General features: G+C 43.2%; 1 protein-coding gene across 1 annotated transcript in view; it reads left to right on the forward strand.

Moving 5' to 3' along the window:
- Window positions 1–22455, forward strand: part of UROS (uroporphyrinogen III synthase) — a 40173-nt gene that overhangs the window by 7537 nt on the left and 10181 nt on the right. Inside the window, exons 3-6 of the mRNA XM_054033442.1 lie at window positions 14–97; window positions 5583–5679; window positions 11958–12032; window positions 17417–17491. Coding sequence (XP_053889417.1) covers window positions 14–97; window positions 5583–5679; window positions 11958–12032; window positions 17417–17491 — 331 coding nt within the window. The remainder of the gene's footprint in view (window positions 1–13; window positions 98–5582; window positions 5680–11957; window positions 12033–17416; window positions 17492–22455) is intronic.

Raw genomic sequence — 22455 nt, forward strand, 5'->3', positions numbered from 1 at the left:
CTTTTATCCATAGGAATTAGGATTATATGGATTTGAAGCAGCTTTAATCCCTGTTTTGTCATTTGAATTTGTGTCTCTTCAAACTTTCTTTGAAAAGGTAAGATTTCAACCTTTTAGTAGTCCTGTTGGAGAAATTATGCCCTATGACTGCCAAGCTACAAAGACTAATCCTGATTCAATAATACCCCCTCACTGCTATCTGTATTCCTATTTCTCTCCTGAATTGATAGGGAGTTAAAGAACTTTTCCACAACTCTAGTCCCCTCCTTAAGTATGTATCTTGTTAGTCTCGTCCCTCATTGCCTAATTGGACCAAAAAGCTGCTACTAACCATGGTGAAGAACTTACTGAGCATGCAAAACTCATCCCTCTGACATCCTAAGGCTACGTCTACACTATGGGGGGAGGTTGATTTCAGATACGCAAATTCAGCTACGGGAATAGCGTAGCTGAATTCGACGTATCTGATCTGACTTACCCCGCTGTGAGGATGGCGGCAAATCGACCGCCACGGCTCCCCCGTCAACGGCGCTTACTCCTATCTGGGCTGGTAGAGTACGTACGTCGATTCTGGGATCAATTATCACGTCCTGATGAGACGCGATAAATCGATCCCCGAGAGATCTATTTTCTACCGCTGATCCGGGCGGGTAGGGAAGACCAGCCCTTAGATGATGTAGTCTCTTCTCATGTAACTAACCTGACAGATTCCGCTGGGATGAGCTATAGCCAGTCTTGCAGTGACTATAATACTAGGTCAATTGCCTAGAAGCCTTTGCCATGGAAGTGGAGCTGCTGCCTGGCAAGAAAACAGGCTTTTGAATTTAGGACTTGCTTTCTTGTTCCCCCAAACTAGTGGGGGCTAGGGCAGGGGTTCTCAACCTTTTTCTTTCTGAGCCCCTCTCCCCCCCCAACATGCTATAAAAACTCCATGGCCACAACAACTATTTTTCTGTATATAAAAGCCAGGACCAATATTAGGGGGTAACAAGCAGGGCAATTGCCTGGGGCCCTGCAAAGTTAAGTTGCTCAAGCTTCAGCTTCAGCCCCGGGTGGCGGGACTTGGGGCCCTGGGCTTCAGCCCCATGCGGTGGGTCTTCGGCTTTCTGCCCTGGGTCCCAGCAAGTCTACTGCCGGCCCTGCTTGGCGGACCCCCTGAAACCTGCTTGTGGCCCCTCAGGGCACCCTGACCCCTGGTTGAAAACCACTGGGCATGGGGACAACACACTTAGTGGTTTGAGCTGCTCATCAGTGACCTCTGTTTGTTAACTGGAAACTAAACCAAGATCTGACTGTGCTTTCTTCTATGCTCCTGCCTATGGCATAGCATGCTGTAACACTAGGATTTATATAAAGGAAGGTATATACAGGAAGGTGGGTTTATGCAAGAAAAAGATAGGCCTTAGTAAGAACTTGTATGATTTGAACCGCCTGTTGCCTAGATTCTAAGGACACTGTTTACTATTCAAGTTTCCCTACCTGACAGGTGCCCAGTGGTGTGTTCCACAGAATGCTCTAAATAATGGGGATTTTGTGGACTTGAGAGAGAGGAGGGAAGGACCATGTGAGCTGGAGAAAGAAACAGAAATGTGTTTAGTAGGACTGGTTGACATTTTTTGTTTTGAAACATCTTGGGGACAAAAGATGGTCTTTGTACTAAACTCAAAACTTTCACAAAAAGCTTTTGTTTTTTTAAAAAATTTCTGTTTTTTGTTTTTCTGAAATTGAAAGTTTCAAAAATTTTAATTATTGCCCCCTTTCGCCCCTCCATTTTGCCATCAAATTAATCATAGCTAGGTTTTTGGGGGAGGGAGAGTGTCACTTTTTCATTTTTCCCTTTGCCACTGTAATTTTTCAAAACTTCTTTACCTTGGAGAAGCTAGAGTGGCAAAAGCAAAAATGAAAATTCAGACTCTTCAAAAACTGGAGACATCTGAATAATTACTGTGGCAGAATTAGTTTCATTTTTCCTTTTGCTATTTTACAACTTCTCAAAGGTTAGGAAAAATGAAAAGTTACTGACAAATTATGTACCTGCACATAATTTATTTTATTGCACTTGGTGGCAAAAAGTGATAGGAGGAAAACACAAAAATTCAAACATTTTTTAAAAGGTATTTCCTGAAAATTTGGGGGGAAGGGGGAGCGTGAGAAATGGTTCCATTTTGAACCCTGCAAGCTGGAAACAACTTCAAAATTTTCAATTCATTCTCATAAAATTGATTTTCTTTCCTGTATTTTTTTTAAACCCTCTACTCTGATGTTTGTTTAGACATTCTTATTGAGTCAGTTGCCAAGCACCTGGGTCTGTTACATGATTATTAAAACTAAAAAACAAATTTAAACTTTTTAAGGTAAGGCACCTTAGCGACTAACAAATTTATTTGGGCATAAGCTTTTGTGGGCTAAAACCCACTTCATCAGATGCATGGAGTGGAAGATACAGTAGGAAGGTGTATATATATACAAATAAGCTTTCGTGGGTAAAAACCTCACTCTATGCATCTGAAGAAGTGAGGTTTTTACCCACGAAAGCTTATGCCCAAATAATTCTGTTAGTCTTTAAGGTGCCACCAGACTCCTTGTTGTTCTTGAATAAATATGTGGACAGAGTTGGCAATGGGGTTTTTTGCAAGGATAGGTTCCTGGGTTAGTGTTTTTGTTGTGTGGTGTGTGGTTGCTAGTGAGTATTTGCTTCAGGCTGGGGGGCTGTCTGTAAGCGAGGACTGGCCTGTCTCCCAAGATCTGGGAGAGTGATGGATCGTCCTTCAAGATAGGTTGTAGATCCTTGATGATGCGCTGGAGAGATTTTAGTTGGGGGCTGAAGGGGACAGCTAGTGGCATTCTGTTACTTTCTTTGTTGGGCCTGTCCTGTAGTGGGTGACTTCTGAGTACTCTTCTGTCTCTGTCAATCTGTTTCTTCACTTCAGCAGGTGGGTATTGTAGTTTTAAGAACGCTTGATAGAGATCCTGTAGGTGTTTGTCTCTGTCTGAGGGATTGGAGCAAAAGAGCTGTTCATCCCACAGAGGAAGACTCCCCTTAGAATGCATTTGTTAAATTAAAGGATCATCTCATGCAGAAGCAATCCACTTTTCAATATACTTGTGACAGATAGGCAACTTTCTGTAATATCTTCGGGAGACCCTTTTGTATTAAATGTATGAATGGTACATCCGTGGGCCAGGGATTGCGCTCCAATCCCGCTCCAAGAGATAAGGGTTACTACAGCTCCTTCAGAAATTGAAAACAGAAGGGGCTGATCAGCACAAATAGTTCAGTTTATAACACCTCCACAAAGGTAGTACAGTACCTCTGAGGGAGGCTTGCATATTCCAGTTCAAACTAGATTTTCCAGAGCCCAACAGACAAGAAAGGACTTTTGGATAGATAGCCCCATCTTAAAATAACTCAGGGCCTTCATTCTGGTTCTTGATCTAAAGACTGATATGAACTTGCAACCATGGGGAAAACCTAGTTGTCAGGTTTAATAAATAAATCAATTAGTGGAGATATCTTATCTCTTAGAGCTGGAAGGGACCTTGAAAGGTCATTGAGTCCAGCCCCCTGTCTTCACTAGCAGGACCACGTACTGATTTTGCCCCAGATCCCTAAGTGGTCCCCTCAAGGATTGAGCTCACAACCCTGGGTTTAGCAGGCCAATGCTCAAACCACTGAGCTATCCCTGTTTGAAGGATTGACATTACCCGTGACTTATGTTGAAATTGGGAGTGACCCTGTAAGCTTTGTAGCATGCGTGTATGTTTTGTTGTTGTTGTTGTTTTTATATGCTGATGATTTTACCTTAGCAATAAATGTGCTGACTTAGAAGGAGCTGTGTGGTAATTTGTAAGTGCTGGCAATACACTGGTCATAGCCTTCAAAGAGGAAGCAAAGGACGGGTATTGGCCTTTTAGGCAGACTGTCTTACTGAGGTATTGCAATATAAAGCTGGGAGCTGTTCAGCCTTAAAGCCCCCAGGGCAGAAAGGTGTGGGGCACTGGTTTCCATCCAGGAGAGGTGACGGCTGGGAGCCAGAAACATTTAAGTGTGACCCTTGAGGGACCATGAATGGAGAAACACACCTGCAGCTACCCTGAAAATTTAAAATACTGCTTCATAGTTTTCCAACCTGACGCTGGATTTAGATTGTACATTAAGAGAGTTTACATCTAAAATGTTGTGACACTCTATACCTTGGGGGAGTGCCCGGTAGCCCTCAGATTCATCATCTATATATAATTGTGATATTGCATATAAAGCATGCCATGTGAGGTATCAGAGGAAAGATTATGATCTGCTGAAACCCACTGTTCCATCTAAATGTGTATAACATCAGTTCATATGAAGTTATGAGAATTGCATTGTATGATTGTCACTAAAATATGCTGTGGGTTTGGGAAGCGCCCAGATACTACCTCCCCAAAGACAATAATGAGGGGGATAACCAATGCCTGGGCGGGTGTCCAACAACCATCAACAGCCATTGTCCAGCAAGGGAGTTACAATTCAATGACTCACTTGCACAAGGCCACACCAGGGGAATTGCCTGGGGACTCAGCAATGCCCACCAGACATGCCTGGACTTGTGTTCTCCAAGCACATGGACTAAGGGTATAAAATAGCACAAAGGGGCCCCATGCTTTGCCTTTTCTCCTCCCCGCACCTATGCTGCAAGCAACAAGGAAAGACACTCAGAAGAGTGAAGATTCCAATAGAGGAAACTGGCCTAGGTTTCAAGGGTGAAATCTGTGTAATCTGAACGGCAATATCCAGTGGGGTGAGAAAAACTGCTTAATTTAGATGTTGCCCAGTCTAATATAGTTGAGAGTTTAGACTATGTGCTTGCATTTTCTTTTCTTATGATTACCTGACTTTTTGCCTATCACTTATAATTACTTAAAATCTATGTTTTATAATCAATAAACTTGTTTTACTGTTTATCTTTACCAGTGAGTTTGCCTGAAGTGCTGAGTTTAAATTGTGTAATCTGTTACTATGTTCAGACCAGGCCTACAATTATTAGGATCCCACTGAAAATGTTTATTGGTGGTGTTTTTTGCATAGACAGTAATCTGAACTAGTCTTCACCCTGGCAATGAGGCAAGCACCTGCCCTCACGCTACTTTCTGAGTTACTGCTAGCAATAATTATTAGCTTCCCCTGTAAGAATTTTAAAACCATCACACACTTTTAGGGTGACCAGACAGCAAATGTGAAAAATTGGGACAGGGGTGGGGGATAATAGGAGCCTATATGAGAAAAAGACCCAAAAATCATGATTGTCCCTATAAAATTGGGACATCTGGTCACCCTATACACTTTTCTCACATACAAGTCTGTGAGAAGAATTTATGTCTGTTCCTACATTCAGATTTCAGAATTAACATTGTCTTGTGTGAAAGTTTGAGTTAACCTGAATTTAGTGTTATAAATCTCATTAATATTTCTGCTACTTGTATTAAGTGATCAAAATATTTGCCACTTTGTAACATTCATATTGTAAAATTGTAACCTTCACTGTATGAACTTTTTGAACTTCTCAGAGTTTATCTAAATATATTTTCTAAATTGTTTTTGGTAGCTCTCTCATCCAGATCATTATGAAGGTTTAATTTTTACCAGCCCAAGAGCAGTAGAAGCTGCCAAGTTATGTTTGGGAGAGAGTAGTAAAAATGAAGGTAAGTGCAGATTTATCCCTTCGGTTATGTCTTTTTAAGTGAAGTTTTGTAAATTTCATTCTCGCTCCCACCAGAGTCTACTTAGTGTGTCTGTATGTGTATATTAAAAAAAATCGTATCTAATAATTGACTTTGAATATTTAAAGGCACCATGCTGCTTTATGCTTAGGTGAGTTTTCACATGTAGAGATTTTGTTTGTTTGTCCCCCCCCCCCATAATAATTTTTCTAGCTATTATAACAAAAAACTCTGAGTGCAAGTTACTAATTAGACTTCATTTTTCCCCATAAAGTGAATGCAAGTTATTCTTCTTAGTAATGCTAGGACAGTAGTAAGCACCAACTAAGGAATCCATTTCAGTTTTTAATATATAAAGGTATATTCTGGGACTGTACATAGGTGTCCGCTGAAAATTCTCTAGCCGCTAGAAACTGGCCATCCCCATCATCATGCATGCATGAAATCTTACTTGAAACAGTTTTTTCAAATCTTGAATATAAAATATGTCATGTGGATTGAAAAGTAGCCAAAAGACAGTGAACAAATGATAATGAATGAACAGCAATGCACCAGGTTGGGTGGAAAAGTCTTGTGGAACATTACATAGAAATTGTCATACCAGATTAGATCAATAGTCTGTCTAGTCAGGAATTCTGGCTTTAACAGTGGCTAGTACAAGATGCTTCAGAGGAAGGTGCAAGAAAGCATATAAATGGACAATTATTGAATAGCCCACATATAGAGAAAGTTTCTTTCTATTCCCAGGGCTGGTCTACACTGGGGGAGGGAAATTGATCTAAGATACGCAACTTCAGCTACGCTATTCGCATAGCTGAAGTCGAAGTATCTTAGTTCGACTTACCTGGCCATCCTTATGGCAGCAAGTCGACTGCCGCGGCTCCCCCATCGACGCCGCTTACTCCTCCTGCCGAGGTGTCACGGGCGTCAATTCGGGGATTGATTTATCACGTCTAGACGAGACGCGATAAATCGATCCCCAATAGATCTGTTACAACCCACCAATCCAGCGGGTAGTGTAGACGTGGCCCCAGGCAGTTAATAATTGGTTTACTCTCCATAGAACAAGGATATATACCCTTTAATACTTTTATCTAACTGTCCTGGGGTGCTCTACTCACTCCTGGGGATTAGCTCTGCCAAGCCAAGGCCCCTTCCTGCAGTGGCACTTCATCACTCTCTCTGTGCCTCTCACTGCTCTACCTTTGTGGCTTGGCCCTCCAGCCAGGTCACTTTAGTACTCCCCTTCTGGGGAGTCAAAGTCTTTCTGGTCTCACTGTCCCAGGCAATCTTCCCATTCACTGCCCCTTAACAGTGCCACTTCTCCAGTGGCTGGTAGGGGAATCCAGGCCTGCCCTCTATACTGGGTTCTAGCCCAGGGACCCTACAACAAGCCATCAAGGTCTGCACAGTCCTGAATCTTACTGCTGTATCCCTGGGCTATGTTCTACCTTACCTTCTCTTATCCTGGGAGTGACTGTAGCCTCACTCTCTGTAGCCCCCATCTGCCCTCAGCTGCTGGGCTTTATACAGGCCCAGTCTGTTCCTGTCCAGCTCAGCCTCATTTCTAATTAGTCCTTGCCACCTCCTTCAGGTGCTGCCTAGGTGGTTAATTGGCCCATCTCGCCACCTTAACCCCTTCAGGCCTTGTGTGGGGTGGACATCCCTTTGCACTAACATAATTCTGATTGTTCTCATTAACTATAAAATTATCTTATCCTTTTTTAAAATCCTACTAAACTCTAGAACTCAATGTTTTATCTTCTGGCAATGAGTTTAAACAATTATTTCCTTTCACAAGTTTTAAATGTATTTATCTTTTCATTTCAAATGATATCCCCCTCGTTCTTGTATTATGAGCAAGGGTAATTAGAAATACCTGATTTACCTTCTCCATATTTAGGCTTTGATCATGCAAACATGTACATGAGTAATTTTACACATGTAAGTAATACCAGCTCAGTGAGACTGTTCCTGTATTTAAGTGTTTGCAGGATTAGCACCTTAGTTTTTAAGCTTTTGGGGGCAAAGACCATCTCGTTTGTATTTGTACAATACTTGTTACAGTTGGGCCCCAATCCTGATTCAGGCTTTTGAGCACTACTGGAATACATACATATTTTAAATAATTATATATACCTCTATCATGTCATCGGTCAGGGTGCAGTCCAGAGAAGTGGGGGGGTTGTGCCACTATTTGCCCTGCAACCTATGCATCTTAGAATGCTTTGCTACTGTAGCTCCCAGCCTGGGATGCTCACAGCTAGCCTACAAGCATGCAGGTCACACCCTGAAGTGTCTGGTCTGTGTTCTAGACATCCCTGGTGCAGCAGCTGTGATCCCAGCAGCCTGACTACAGCCCCTCTCTGGCTTCCAACAGCCTGGGTTACAACGAGCAAGGTGACCCCAACACACTTCCAATCCCAAATTTTCTCAGAACCATGTGCTGTGCACTGTCCAGCCCTCTCCTGGACAATTTAGAGGAACAAACAAATCTTCTTATTTCTTTGAAGACACAAAATCACATCACCGCTTATTAACTTAAATAAGGTAAATACATGCTTCCATTTAAACGCAACACTTGAGTTGGTCTATAGTAAAAATAAAACAAATTTATTAACATAGGACGTAGGCCAAGTCATGCCAAGTAAAGGAATAAAGTTAGAAAGGGTTACAAGCAAATAAAAGTGAAAACACACAGCTAAAAGTTTAAAACTTAATCTAGCAAGGTACGGGCCTTGTTCAACATGGTTTCTCACCTATATTCAGTTTCCAGAGACTTCCACCCTTCCTTCCTCTCTACCCCCGCCCTTGGTGGAAGGATCCATGTTTCTCAGCTTGCAAAAGCTCTGTTCCCTTCTGTCTGTCTAGTGATGGATGCCAAAGATGACTTCTGCCCTTGCTTATATTTTCCAAAGTTCAATGAACTTGTTTCAAGAGGCAGGATGACCTCATGCTGTTTTTCCTTTCCTGTGGTCTTCCCTTCCCCTGCTGATCTCTATGTAAATAGAACTTCCCGTATTTCTGGTCACACCTTGCATAATTTCATTGGAGACAGGTAGACAGTTGCCTTCATCCCTATCTGGGGGAAAGCTTGTTTCTCCCTTTGGTCACAGACAGGAAAGCCTATGAGTTTCCATAATTTCTTATGTAGTGTTAACATATACAGTTCACACTGATATTAATCACTATTGTGTCATAGGGTTTCATAAAAGACCTCACTCTATACACTTTTATAATATAGTAATATTGTATACAATCAGTTAATTCAATTGCTTATCACTTGAGGTTCAGACCCCCTGTCTTTATAGACTAAGGGTACGTCTACACTTACCTCCAGGTCCGGCGGCAGGCAATCGATGTTCTGGGATCGATTTATCGCATCTGGTCTAGACGCGATAAATCGATCCCGGATTGATCCCGGAAGTGCTCGCCGTCGACGCCGGTACTCCAGCTCGGCGAGAGGAGTACGCGGCATCAACGGGGGAGCCTGCCTGCCGCGTCTGGACCTGCGGTAAGTTCGGACTAAGGTACTTCGAATTCAGCTATGTTATTAACGTAGCTGAATTTGCGTACCTTAGTCCGAAATGGGGGGTTAGTGTGGATCAGGCCTAATAAACCTTTTAAATGATTTTTTCTGAGGGTTACCCCTCAAAATAAAGTTTTTTCAAACTGCAAGGAAGACAACATGAAGTCTGGTGGTAAAGAAAGCTCCATGCTCTTTCTTTCCCCTTTTCTTAATTTAACAGCTTTGTTTACCTAATATGTAAAAGTGAACCTTCATTGTCTTTGCCTGAAGATCAGGCTGGTCAGAGAATCAAATACACATTCCTTTGTAGGGTTACCATATTTCAGCAAGCAAAAAAGAGGACGGGAGGAGCCCCACCCTAGCCCCGCCCCTGCCCCTCCCACTTCCTGCCCCCCCAGAACCCCCAACCCTCCCCCCGTTCCTTGTCCCCTGACTGCCCCCTCCTGGGACCCCTGCCCCTAACTGCCCCCCAGGACTCCACTCCCTATCTAAGCCTCCCTGCCTCTTGTCCCCTGACTGCCCCAACTCTTATCCACACCCCCACCCCCAGACAGACCCCTGGGACTCCCACGCCCCATCCAACCACTCCCCACCCCCTGACAGCCCCCCCCAGAACTCCCAACCCATCTAAACCCCTCTGCTCCCTGTCCCCTGACTGCTCCGATCCCTCTCCCCACTCCTGCCCCCTGACAGCTCCCCCCAGAACTCCCAGCCCCCCACCCCCCGCTTCTTGTCCCCTGACTGCCCTCTCCTGGGACCCCTGTTCCTAACTGCCCTCCAGAACCCCACCCCCTACCTAAGACTCCCTGTTCCTTGTCCCCTAACTGCCCCCTCCTAAGACCCCCCCAACTGCCCCCCAGGATCCTACCCCCTACCTGTACCCTGACTGCCCAAAACTTTCTCCACTCCCCCCAAAAAGCCCCCCCCCGTTTCTTGACTGCCCCCTCCAGAACCTCCCTGCCCCTTCTCCTGCCCCCTGGCCCCCTTACCCTGCTGCTCAGAACAGGGTGTTGGGCTCTGTGCCAGCCGGACACGTGGCTGCGCTCCCCAGCACAACAAAACCCGGTCCCTGGCCCTGCACAGTGCTGCCGGACCGGGCTGCAGGGGAGAGCTGCCCTTGTATCAGCACAAAGTGCTCTCGCTCCCGTTTTGCTACGCTGCACGGCAGAAACCGCTCCCAGTTGCAAAAGGGGAGGGCTGCACTTTGTGCTGATACACTTGCTCAGAATGCAGGGCGGAGCTCCTCTACAGCTGCTCCTGAGTCCAGCCCGGGACTTTCCTGCAGCCCTCCCAGCCGCTCGCTCTGCTCTGCCGGGGGAGGGGGGAAATCCCGGACATTTTGAGTGCTTTACAAATTCCCCCCGGATGCTATTTTTAGCACAAAAAGGAGGACATGTCCGGGTAAATCCGGACGAATGGTAACCCTATCCTTTGTCTAAGGCAGACCTGTTTACCATCTCCCCTGACATGCCTGGTTTAAACACACTTTACTCATATTTCCAGCATATATTCATAACTTTTTGTACACACCTGTGCATACATCATGCAAAAATGTTAATGATCAATGCGTTACTAGTTTTGAAATGAAACCTCACAAGGAATATTTGTACGAAGATTATTACAATAGTGTGTAGGGTCTGAATACAAGGTGTGTACTGTCACACATGTCTCCTCTTATTCAGACTCCTTTCTAAGCTAATCAGTCCCAATCTTTTCAATATCACCTTATATGGAAGGCTTTCCATTCTTCTGGGGTTTTGGGGGGTTTTTTTTGCACGACTCTCTCTGGGTCTTTTCTACTTCTATTCAGCCATTTTTTTAAAAAACTCAAGGGCAGAAATGAACTCAGTATATTTCATGTGAGTCTGTACTGTTGTTTTATATAAGGCATTATAATAGGAGACCTATCAGATCTATCTCTGCTCAATCAGTTTTTCAGGAATTGGGAGGAAGAGGAGGCTGGAGCCGAACAACATTGTTCAGTGTGAAGCTATAATTTAACTAACATTTTTAGAAGGAAAAGCTTTTTCCTAGCCATTTTATTTTGGTGTCTGCTTCTCTAGGATAATATTTTTTTCCATATTGATAGATCTATTTTTTCTTTTTATTCAAAGCACAATCAGCGTATACATTTGTCTTATTATTTTTATAAAATAATAAAGCTGCATACTAAAGTGTTCCAGTGATGAATATAGGATTTATTTACTATTCTTTGATTGGTTGGCATGAAATCTTGCATTTATTCTACATCTAAGCTTTCAGGTTTAAGACTGAATCGATATTGGATATCCTTATTGCACAATTTGAAATTCATCAGTTTATCATGCACTTTTTGCTCTGGAATTCTTTTTCTTCTGCAAGTTTAACTGAGTTTTTATTCCTAGTTAATGTCAAAATATAAATGAGCATTACAAGTTACAGTTGATCTGGTACTGTGCAAGTATGCATTAAAAATACTACTTTACACAAGTAATTGAAAACAGTATTTGTTCAACCAAAGCTTTTTGAAGTATGTTATAGACTGTTTTTATAGTGAACCATATAACTGATTTAAAGTCTTCATTTTGTACACGTAGAATTGCTGACATTTATAATGTAGTATTGGTTATTAGTATTTTGGTGCACTCACAGATTTCGCAAGATAAATAAGCAATCTTTTGGGCAGATGTCCAAATACTCTGGTGTTTATGCTTTATTGCCAAATGCTTACACATAATGTAATGTTTTACAGCCTGGAGTAATTCTCTTAAAGAAAAATGGAATACCAAATCAGCATATGTTGTAGGAAAAGCTACAGCTTCTCTAGGTAAGCTGGATTAAAGAAGAAACCCTAATACAAAACAACCTCTTCAGTCCAATTCTTGAAGCATTAACCTTAGTTCAAGGTTTCCCAGGACAAAGGCATAAGAAGCTCCTTTTTATTAACAAGTAAAAGTTTCTAAAAAGTCAGCGTTATACACGTCATCAGAGCAACACCAGCTGAGGATCTGGCCCTGGGATGTACGTTATTTTCCCCATTATAAGGCAATTGCGATTACATTAATGGTGATTTAAAAGATTAGTCAAAAAAAGAAAAAAAAACAGGTATTGAATTCATATGTATTTTCTGTTTGTTTATAGTATGAATGAAATGCTAGTGCCATTGAAGTCAGTGACAAAATTCCCATTGACTTCAAGGGGGTAGGATTTCACCCATTGTTTCTATGTTGTGATCCATCATCAGAGAGTTTAAAGGAATTGTATACATTGTTTTAATTATGCTGTACAAAATAACTCATGCTGTGGGCAAAGAATCCTTCTACCATATGTTGAAATCCTATTAATTGATACTTAAGTTGTTTTCCTTTTGTTTTGAGAGCATTTCAAAGTAGAGGTAGGCTAGTAGCACAAATCAGCTATTATGTAGACTAGAATATCAGGGTTGGGAGGGACCTCAGGAGGTCATCTAGTCCAACCCCCTGCTCAAAGCAGGACTAATCCCCAGACAGATTTTTACCCCAGTTCCCTAAATGGCCCCCTCAAGGATTGAGCTCACAACCCTGGGTTTAGCAGGCTAATGCTTAAACCACTGAGCTATCCCTTCCCTTATAATATATGGAGATATACCTATCTCATAGAACTGGAAGGGACCCTGAAAAGTCATTGAGTCCAGCCCCCTGCCTTTTCTAGCAGGCCCAAGTACTGATTTTGCCCCAAATCCCTAAGTGGCCTCCTCAAGGATTGAACTCACAATGCTGGGTTTAGCAGGCCAATGCTCAATAGTTCTCTTAATTGGAGTTTACTGCACTTTTTCAGTAATATCAGTTTTATTTATTTACTTGATCTTTATTTTATAAATGATGACTTATTCAGTATATGGTTAGCTGAATTAATTTTAACCACTTCACTAATGTGTAGATTCACTGTTTGCTATTGGCCTGATACATTGGTTATAACTCTATAACGTGGTGTTTATGTTTAAGTCTGACCTAGGTGTCCCAGCAAGTTTTACTTTTCTTCTATTAAGATCCTATATCACATAGGTAAACAAGATGTAACGTAGGTCTATAGAGAGATAAGCAGCACAGTTTGATTCTCATTTTTTTCTGCTATTGTTAGCTATTGTGTGTGTGGTTTTTAGTGTTATGGGTAACCAAAGTCTAAATCAGACAGTGTAGAACATTTGACATTTAGCTGGGGTACTGCAGGATAAAGCAATACTGTGTTATTTAAAGTGTACAGGACTGTGGGTTTTTTCCCGCCTGTTAATTTGGCACATTTTAAATGATATGTTAATTTCATGTAAACCCTGTCTGCTTGTAAACTTCAGCATAGTAGATGACATTTTGTTGTTTGAATTAGAAGATGAATTTATATGGCAACTGTTTTGTTACAAGTTGTACGATGTTCGTCATTAGTAGGTGTCAATAGCTATGTGATGTGATTCCTTGCACCTATCTCATTGCCTATCCTACCACTATTTTGTGAAGTACATAGCCTGAGCAATTGTTCAGTTCCCTGCAAAAATATCTTACAATCGCATGCCCATGAGGACAAGCAAGACTCCAGAGCTAGATACAGGTTTTATTCCCCTCAGTATGACTGGATAAACTGGGAGGAGTGGTAGATACGCTGGAGGGTAGGGATAGGATACAGAGGGATTTAGACAAATTAGAGGATTGGGCCAAAAGAAATCTGATGAGGGTTCAACAAGGTCAAGTGCAGAGTTCTGCACTTAGGATGGAAGAATCCCATCCACTGCTACAGAGTAGGGACCGAGTGGCTAGGCAGCAGTTCTGCAGAAAAGGACCTAGGGGTTACAGTGGACAAGAAGCTGGATATGAGTCAACAGTAGGGTTACCATTCATCCGGATTCCCCCGGACATGTCCGGCTTTTTGAGCTAAAAATAGCGTCCGGGGGGAATTTGTAAATGTCCGGACTTCCCCCCCAGGCAGAGCGCGCGCGGCTAACAGGGCAGCCGGCCGGATGATGCCACTTACATGGGGCTCCGACAGCCAGACAGAGCCCCTCCTCCCCCCTGCAGCAGAGATCCCTCCCTGCATTCGCAGATCGCCTCCGGCAGTCTGGAGCTCCTCCTCCCCTGCTCCCCAGCGTGCCGGGACAAGAGGCTCAGGCCGTTCCTGAGCAAGCTCACAGAGACATTAGGCGAAGAAAGGCCAACAACAAGGGGGCCAAGGAGTCGGAGAAGGGGCAGGGAGGTTCTGGAGGGGGCAGTCAAGAGACCGGGGTGGGGGTCGGGAGTTCGGGGGGGGCTTTCTGGGGGTGGGGGTGTGGATAAGGTTTTGGGCAGTCAGGGTACAGGTAAGGGGTAAGGTCCTAGGGGGCATTTGGGGGGGGTCTTAGGAGGGGGCAGTTAGGGGACAAGGAACAGGGAGGCTTAGGTAGGGGGTGGAGTCCTGGGGGGCAGTTAGGGGCAGGGGTCCTAGGAGGGGGCAGTCAGGGGACAAGGAGAGGGGGAGGGTTGGGGGTTCTGAGGGGGGGAAGTGGGCGGGACCAGGGCAGGATGGGGCGGGGTCAGGGTAGGATGGGGCGGGGCCAGGGCAGGACAGGGGCGGGGCTCCTCCTGTCCTCTTTTTTGCTTGCTGAAATATGGTAACCCTAGTCAACAGTGTGCCCTTGTTGCCAAGAAGGCTAACAGCATTTTGGGCTGTATAAGTAGGAGCATTGCCAGCAGATCAAGGGACACAATCCTTCCCCTCTATTCGGCATTGGCGAGGCCTCATCTGGAGTACTGTGTTCAGTTTTGGGCCCCACACTACAAGAAGGATGTGGAAAAATTGGAAAGAGTCCAGTGGAGGGCAACAAAAATGATTAGGGGGCTGGAGCACATGACTTATGAGGAGAGGCTGAGGGAACTGGGATCATTTACTCTGCAGAAGAGAAGAATGAGGGGGGATTTGATAGCTGCTTTCAACTACCTGAAAGGGGGTTCCAAAGAGGATGGATCTAGACTGTTCTCAGTGGTACCAGATGACAGAACAAGGAGTAATGGTCTCAAATTGCAGTGGGGGAGGTTGAGGTTGGATATTAGGAAAAACTTTTTCACTAGGAGGGAGGTGAAGCACTGGAATGGGTTCCTTAGGGAGGTGGTGGAATCTCCTTCCTTAGAGGTTTTTAAGGTCAGGCTTGACAAAGCCCTGGCTAGGATGATTTAGTTGGGGATTGATCCTGCTCTGAGCAGGGGGTTGAACTAGATCAGTGGTTTCTCAAAGCCAGTCCACCGCTTGTTGAGGGAAAGCCCCTAGTGCGCCGGGCCGGTTTGTGTACCTACTGCATCCGCAGGTTTGGCCGATCGCGGCTCCCACTGGCCATGGTTCGCCACTCCAGGCCAATGGGGGCTGCGGGAAGTGGCGGCCAGCACATCCCTCGGCCCGCGCTGCTTCCCGCAGCCCCCATTGGCCTGGAGCGGCGAACCGCGGCCAGTGGGAGCCACGATTGGCCAAACCTGCGATCGCGGCAGATAAACAAACCAGCCCGGTCCACCAGGGTGCTTACCCTGGCGGGCCGCATACCAGAGGTTGCCAATCCCTGTTCTATTCTATGATAAATCTCACTGAGGCTACCAGGATGTATGTGAGAGCCTCAAGGAGACAAAAGATAGCTTAGCTTTGCATCTGATGTTTTGCTTTTGTGCAAGAGACCTAAAATGTTTAGTGATATTTAGCGTCTATGGATTAAATAAAAAGACTGATACAATCTGATCCTGAATGGTTGCTTAGCATGGGGATAATCTGGATTTAATTTCTAGAATTACAGAAGAGATTAATTTAACTGCACATAGAAGGTCACAATTCACAATATCAGTCAAGATACAGAAAATAATATGGACTGAAAGGAAGCTTGAGCCAGTCACATCTGACCCTATATAGTTAACTACTTGGGATTTCCACCATATATGCCTTTAAGGTAAATAAGAGACATATAGTACCCTTGGATTTTCAGTTTTTTATCCTGCATCGCAGAGGGGAGCTGCACACCTGATAAGCCATGTCTATAGGCACAGTAGGAGCACAGGTGCAATCGCAGGGAGTGCACCCTGTTTTGTGCAGTGAGCCAACACTGGCACCTTTGCCCCCTGTAAATTTGGGGCCAATGATTAAGGCTACATTTTAGTCACAGGTATTTTTAGTAAAAGTCATGGACAGGTCACGGGCAGTAAACAAAAATTCACGGCATGTGACCTGTCCATGACTTTTACTAAAAATACCTGTGACTAAAACTTGGGTGGGAGGCCGGGGGAGAGGGGTGGCCCAGGACCCCCGCTGGTGCTGGGGTGAGGGAGGGAGCCAGGCTGAGGCATGTGGCCCAGGATCCCCGCTAGTGCTGGGGGGGGGGGGGGAAGCCAGGCCAAGGTGCGTAGCTCGGGACCCCTGCTGGTACTGGGGAGGGAGCCAGGCCAAGGTGTGCGACCTGAGACCCCCACTGTGCTGGGGGCAGGCGTGAAGCTGGGCTGAGGCGTGCAGCCCAGGACCCTGCTGGTGCTTGGGAGTGAAGGAGAACCGGGCTGAGGCGCGCAGCCCGGGATCCCTGCTGGTGCTGGGGGGGAGGATTGGCAGGGCTGGCAGGAGCTCCCTACCCGGCTCCATGTCCCAACAGCTTCTAGGCAGCGGAGGGGCACAAACGCCGGCTGCCGCAGGTCCCATTTACTGGGAACCGCAGCCAATGGGAGCCGTGAGGGAGGGGCCTGCAGGCATGGGCAGCGTGTGGTGCGGAGCCCCCCCGGCCCCTGCGCTGCCTAGGAGCTGCAGGGCCATGCCAGTGGGAGCCCTCCACCCCGAGGTAAGTACCCCCCTGCACCTTCCAACCCTCTGCCCCTGAGTCTCCTCTCACACACCCAAACTGCTGTTGCTGAGCCAGCAACAGCCACTGCAGAAGTCACGGAGGTCACGGAAAGTCACAGAAGCCATGACAGACTCGCAGCCTTACTCACAAACCGGCTCCAGAAAAAAATTCAGACACTCCATAATCCCCCAAGTTGCTCTCCTAATGCAGTTCCCTTTGTGTGATCAAGGATCAAATCCTTAGGTGGTACGTTATTTTAAAAAATGATTCAAGAAAGTCTAAAGAAAGTTCAGTAAAAGATGGATCAAGTTGGATCTCCTGTTTCCATTCAAGTGTTTCTGAAAATAAAATCAGATTGGTTGTCACATTCTGTCAAACAATATATTTCTTTGTTACTTTTCTTACAGTGGAGGAAATTGGCCTTGCTCCACAAGGAGAAAAGTGTGGAAATGCTGAAAAACTAGCTGCATACATTTGCGCAAGTAAGTATGCAGAAATCTTTCAGTTAAGGCACATTTAAACTTATTTAAATTTATTTTAAAATACTGCACATAGTCTGTGTAGAGGTGCTCAATAGAATCCTGAAAACCCTCTTGTTGGAATGCTTCAGGTGTCCCCAACATGTTTTGGATAAATGGGTTTGTGCTATACAGTATCCAATTGGTATATTAGTTTATATGAAGTAAATTGTAATAATAATTATAAAATATTTTATGGTCCAACAGACAAAGTGGCATTTACTGACCCTATTAGCCATGACTTTTATAATGTAATGAAAGGCAGAGCTGCAGATGTAGCCTGTTTATCTATCTTGGTGCAATTGATATTCCATGTCCCTTTGATACTGACTTTCCTTGCTTCAAAATTAGACATTACCCCAAACCAAATGAGGCTGGCATTCCCCCCCTTCCCCTGCCATTGTCCTATGATTCAAAAGTAGATAAAGGGATAACCCTTTCCCCCTCAAAATTAACCAGACAAGTCCCAAACAAGAATTGTTTTGAGAAAGTTAAGAAAGCGGGGGTCAGAGGAAGGTTCCAATGGAAAGCTGAACTTAACTTTTGTTATGGTGAAAGCTGTAATGCGGGACTACTAGCTACTTCTAACAGTATCAAACTTTTGTCTGCTCTATGTGATTTCAAGCCAGCTGGTCCAGTGGAAAATGCTAATTTAGAAAGCTTAGGTAATGTGTTTATTAGTTTTTGTTATACTGGCCTGGATTGCATATAGCCATGCTATTAAAATTGTTATGTATTGTATGCACAAATAGTGGGGAACCAACCAGCTCCATAATCAGAAATTTAAAGTATCAATTTTCCCTGTAGTAGTGTTTTTGAGAAACATGTTTAGGCCTGGTGGCTGATTATTGTTTATTGGGCAACTGTAAGATAGAACAACTACAAGCCGTACAGAGATGTTTCATGATCAAACAGCTGGGATTCTAGAATTAGGAGAAACCTACGCCATACGAGATAATTGCTAAGGACGTGAGACTGGTATCAGAACTTCTGATATATATAGTGTTTAGGAGAGTTCATAATTGATGTTCATACTGACTTCAAAGTGTGTTCAAATTCAGATTGATATCTGCTTGATGAGATGCTTAACAAGAGAAGATCAACAGATTTAGGCAGGAATTAATGTTAAAAAGGCTTTGAGATTTATTGAGCTGTGTGTGTGTGCCAGCTGTAGAAACTCTGTGAGGCTGTGCACCAAGTGTCTAGGTGCTCTGTACCCTAAATCCACTGAATACTGAGTTTGTCCCTCTGCTGGCAATGCAAGGTATCAGGGTGTTAAGGAAACTGCAATGCAGAGTCTCAAAGAGACAGTGAAATTGATTGGGGAGATAGGGAGATTCAACTGAAGAATTGCTTTTTACAGGCCAGGGAGATGAGAGCTTTCTGCTCCAAACATTGGGGGGGGGGTGGGGGAGGCGGGGGAGAAAACATTGGTTTAGGGACATAGGCAGTATCCATCAATAGAACAGAGAATGACCCAGGCTTTGAAAAGTCATTTTATTTAACCACTAAAGTGAAAATGGTCCACCTTTGGGCAGCCAGATGCAGAAACACAGATGGTGATCAGTGCAGTTATTCTAGCTGTTAGGTGAATTAGTGTAGCTGCTGTCTTAAATATGTTATTACTTGACCATACCTTATCATCCTGCTGATTACATGTATCTTTTAGCGAGGTGCTCAGATACTGTAGTGATGGGCATGGGGTCAGAACCTAGATAGATTATTTTTTGGCCATTGGACATAACATTTGTTATGGGTAGAGGGTTTTAATACAGTCTTTTATGCACAACAGAGATTTATGTAGCCAATTGAAAAAGTAGGATTAGAGCTGTCAAACTTTTATTTACAGAAAGGCTGCAAGATTTTTTTTTTAAATTGCATAAGCAGGTTTTTAAATAAATTGAATCCTCTTAGTAATCAAGAAAGACAGCTGCTGACTTAAATGAAAAAAAATTCTGGAAATGAAAAATGAAGTAGTAATATTTGGCCTATACAACACTGTACAAGGCATAAAAGAACAACCCATGGTCCCTGTCCTAAAGATCACACAATACAGAAAGTTTTCTCTGAGATTATTTAAAAAAATTGTAATTTTGGATTATAGGTTAGTATTTGTGGGTTTTGCAGAAAAGGTGCATTTTGAAGAGAATTTGATAGAAGAGAGGACAGATGTCTGTCTGGGCCATGTGATCTGAGAATGTGGGAAAAAAACATAGATTTAGGATAGATGCAAGAAAGAGAAAAAAAAGATGTGTAATACCAAGGATTACTCTCCAGTGACTGGAATTGTGACATTTTTAGGAAATCCAATAATAAGAAAAGACCTGAACTGCACTAAAGAAAAATGACCTTTAAGAGCTCTATTGATTGCTCCAAGACAGTGCTGTATTACAGAAAAGGAAGTCTTTATCTGACCCCAATAAATGACTGTACCATTGCAATGAGCACAACAGCAGCCCTGGAAAAAATAGAGGCTTGCCTACCATGCAGGTTCAAAAGTGATGAAAAGGAGGAAGGGCAAACCAGCCCTTTGTTTTAAATTAAATCTAAAGAGATTTTTGGTTTGGCTGCTTCTTATTTTACTTTTAGGAGGATAACCTGCCCCCACTTGGGTGTGTGCATTAAAGGCACAGCCCTCTCCCTAATAGATTTTGTCTCACTCCCCCCTCTGTAAGCCCCTTCTCTTCCTCCACGTTTGTTCTCTATGGGTTGGAGAGACAGTGGGTTGCTCTGCTGATACACTTATCCCAGCTCTTATTGTTCACTCTGCTTAGCCCAGCAGTTTCTTCCCTGTTCTCCACACACTCGGGCAGTGCCGAGCAAGGAGCTGGTACTGATAGAGGCAGCCAGATAGGAAACAGTACCTTCTGGTGAGAGCAGGTGAATTACCTCCAGAACCAACAGCAGCCTCTGGAAGCCACCAGTTGGAAAGCAGGAACTGCACCTCTTACACCAATTTGGGAAAAATTCCTGGGCTGAGGGCAGCTTCTTGTTAGATCTCAAGCAACATTTTAGAATACTACAAAATTGCAGGAGTCTCAGTACACTTGCAAAAAATGCAATCCCGAATGTATCATAACAATACAGAAAATTTCAATCAGTGGGGACTCCTGTTGCTGATGTGAACATACCCAACCTGATAAGTCTAAGTTTGGTTATAAATAGATGCAATCAATTTATCAAATCATTTATAACAACCTCTGAAGTAAGAGATAAATTATAATAATGTCCTGAATCAATGTTTTCCATTGTGCACTTATTAGTCAACTATTTCTTTTTGCTTATACATAAAATTACAAATAAGGAATTAAATGAGAAGACTAAATCTAGATAGACAAAAGGTTGTATGTCATTTATATTTGCTGTCAGCATGAAAAAAACCCTGAGGGGTTACATTTTTTTTGTTATTCACTTTCTATGTCTTTGGTGCTGATTTTGGCTTAGCTAATCAGGAAAATAGATCAAATGACTCCTTAATTAAATAGGTAGTTTCAGTCTGTTTTCAAGACAAATCTTTTTTGCTTTATTAGAATGTAATGTGTTTGTAGTGTTGATTATGTAAGTTAGAGGATGCTTCTGGGGCCAGTGCTTGTTATATTGTATATTGATACAGAGCTATCGAACTATTATTCTTTGCTTTGTAAACACAAGTCAAAAAGGATAAGTGTTACTTTCCAGATATCACACTGGCATTTCAATTAACTAACATGAGTTTTGGTTGGGCTGATATTAATGTATTTTGCCTTTATCTCACAGAATACTCTTCTGCATTTTATCTCAATTTTTTGCTTCCTGTAATTTATTACTAACATGTCTCTGGGTCCTACTAAAACTTCAGTTTGCAATTAGGATATTCAGATCAATCTGTGTAGACTGCTAATAAGGTCCTTCAATTTGATTTTTACTATGGTGTCTGTTTTTTTCCCAGAGGCAACTCTGATGCTTAATGCTGAAAACCAAGAATCTCTTTTCAGTGCTTAAAATAAACAACCCAATCTGTGGTGTATTGTTCTGATAGACTCCTGAAAAAAAATCTCTTTAAGGGCAAATTGAATTATTAATTAATAAGTTTTAAAGGACCCCATTTATTTAAAAAAGAGTGATGTAGTTGTACAGAATTTTGCCTCAGACCGTTGTGTGCATCAGTATATATTTTACACTAAGTATCTTATAAAAAAGCAAATGTGTGCACAGACTTTATTAGAATATGTCCACTGCTCAGATGTTGTTTCATGCTGAAAAAAAACACAAGGAGTTTGTTGTTCCATTTAGGAAAAAGGGAAGATTGGTAATTGCAATAGTTTCATTAGTTTCTGACATGGACTCCCATTTCATTAAAATATTAATTCCCATGTTGGGATCTCTTTTCAGCGGTAAAAATAACAATTGCAAAAGCATTATTTAGAAATAGATACTACCGGAAGTTTGGTTAGAATATCAAAAATGAGGTAGTATTTCAAGTTGTAATATGGTGGAGGGAGCTGTGTTACTTCTTTTGTTAAAAGCCCTCAAAATGTTAACCATACGCCTGCCAAACCACTGTCTCGTTTTAAACAGAAAGCAGTGATGGGCAGTAGCATAGAAAAAGACTGGGATGACTACCCATATACACCTGGCCTTCTGCTGCACCTTGAAATAAATAGTTATCCAGATTGTTGTTGTTTTTCTTTTTGCTCTCTCTCTCTCTCTCTCATATTTATTCCCCCCCCCCCCCAGCATCTAGCGCAGTGAGGCCCTGATCCTGCTTGGGGCTTCTACACACTACCATTTTACAGATAAATATAATCATATCCCTTCTTCCTCTGTTATCTTTCACCCCCTGTTTTCTAAGTACACAATCACTTGCAATAAAAAATAACAGTTTTCTGAAGCAGTGACCTAAATTATTAATTAAAAAATCCCTAAAACCCAGCAAAAGATTGAAACAC

Source organism: Malaclemys terrapin, chromosome 7 (genome assembly GCF_027887155.1).
Source record: "Malaclemys terrapin pileata isolate rMalTer1 chromosome 7, rMalTer1.hap1, whole genome shotgun sequence".
NCBI classification, from domain to species: domain Eukaryota; kingdom Metazoa; phylum Chordata; order Testudines; family Emydidae; genus Malaclemys; species Malaclemys terrapin.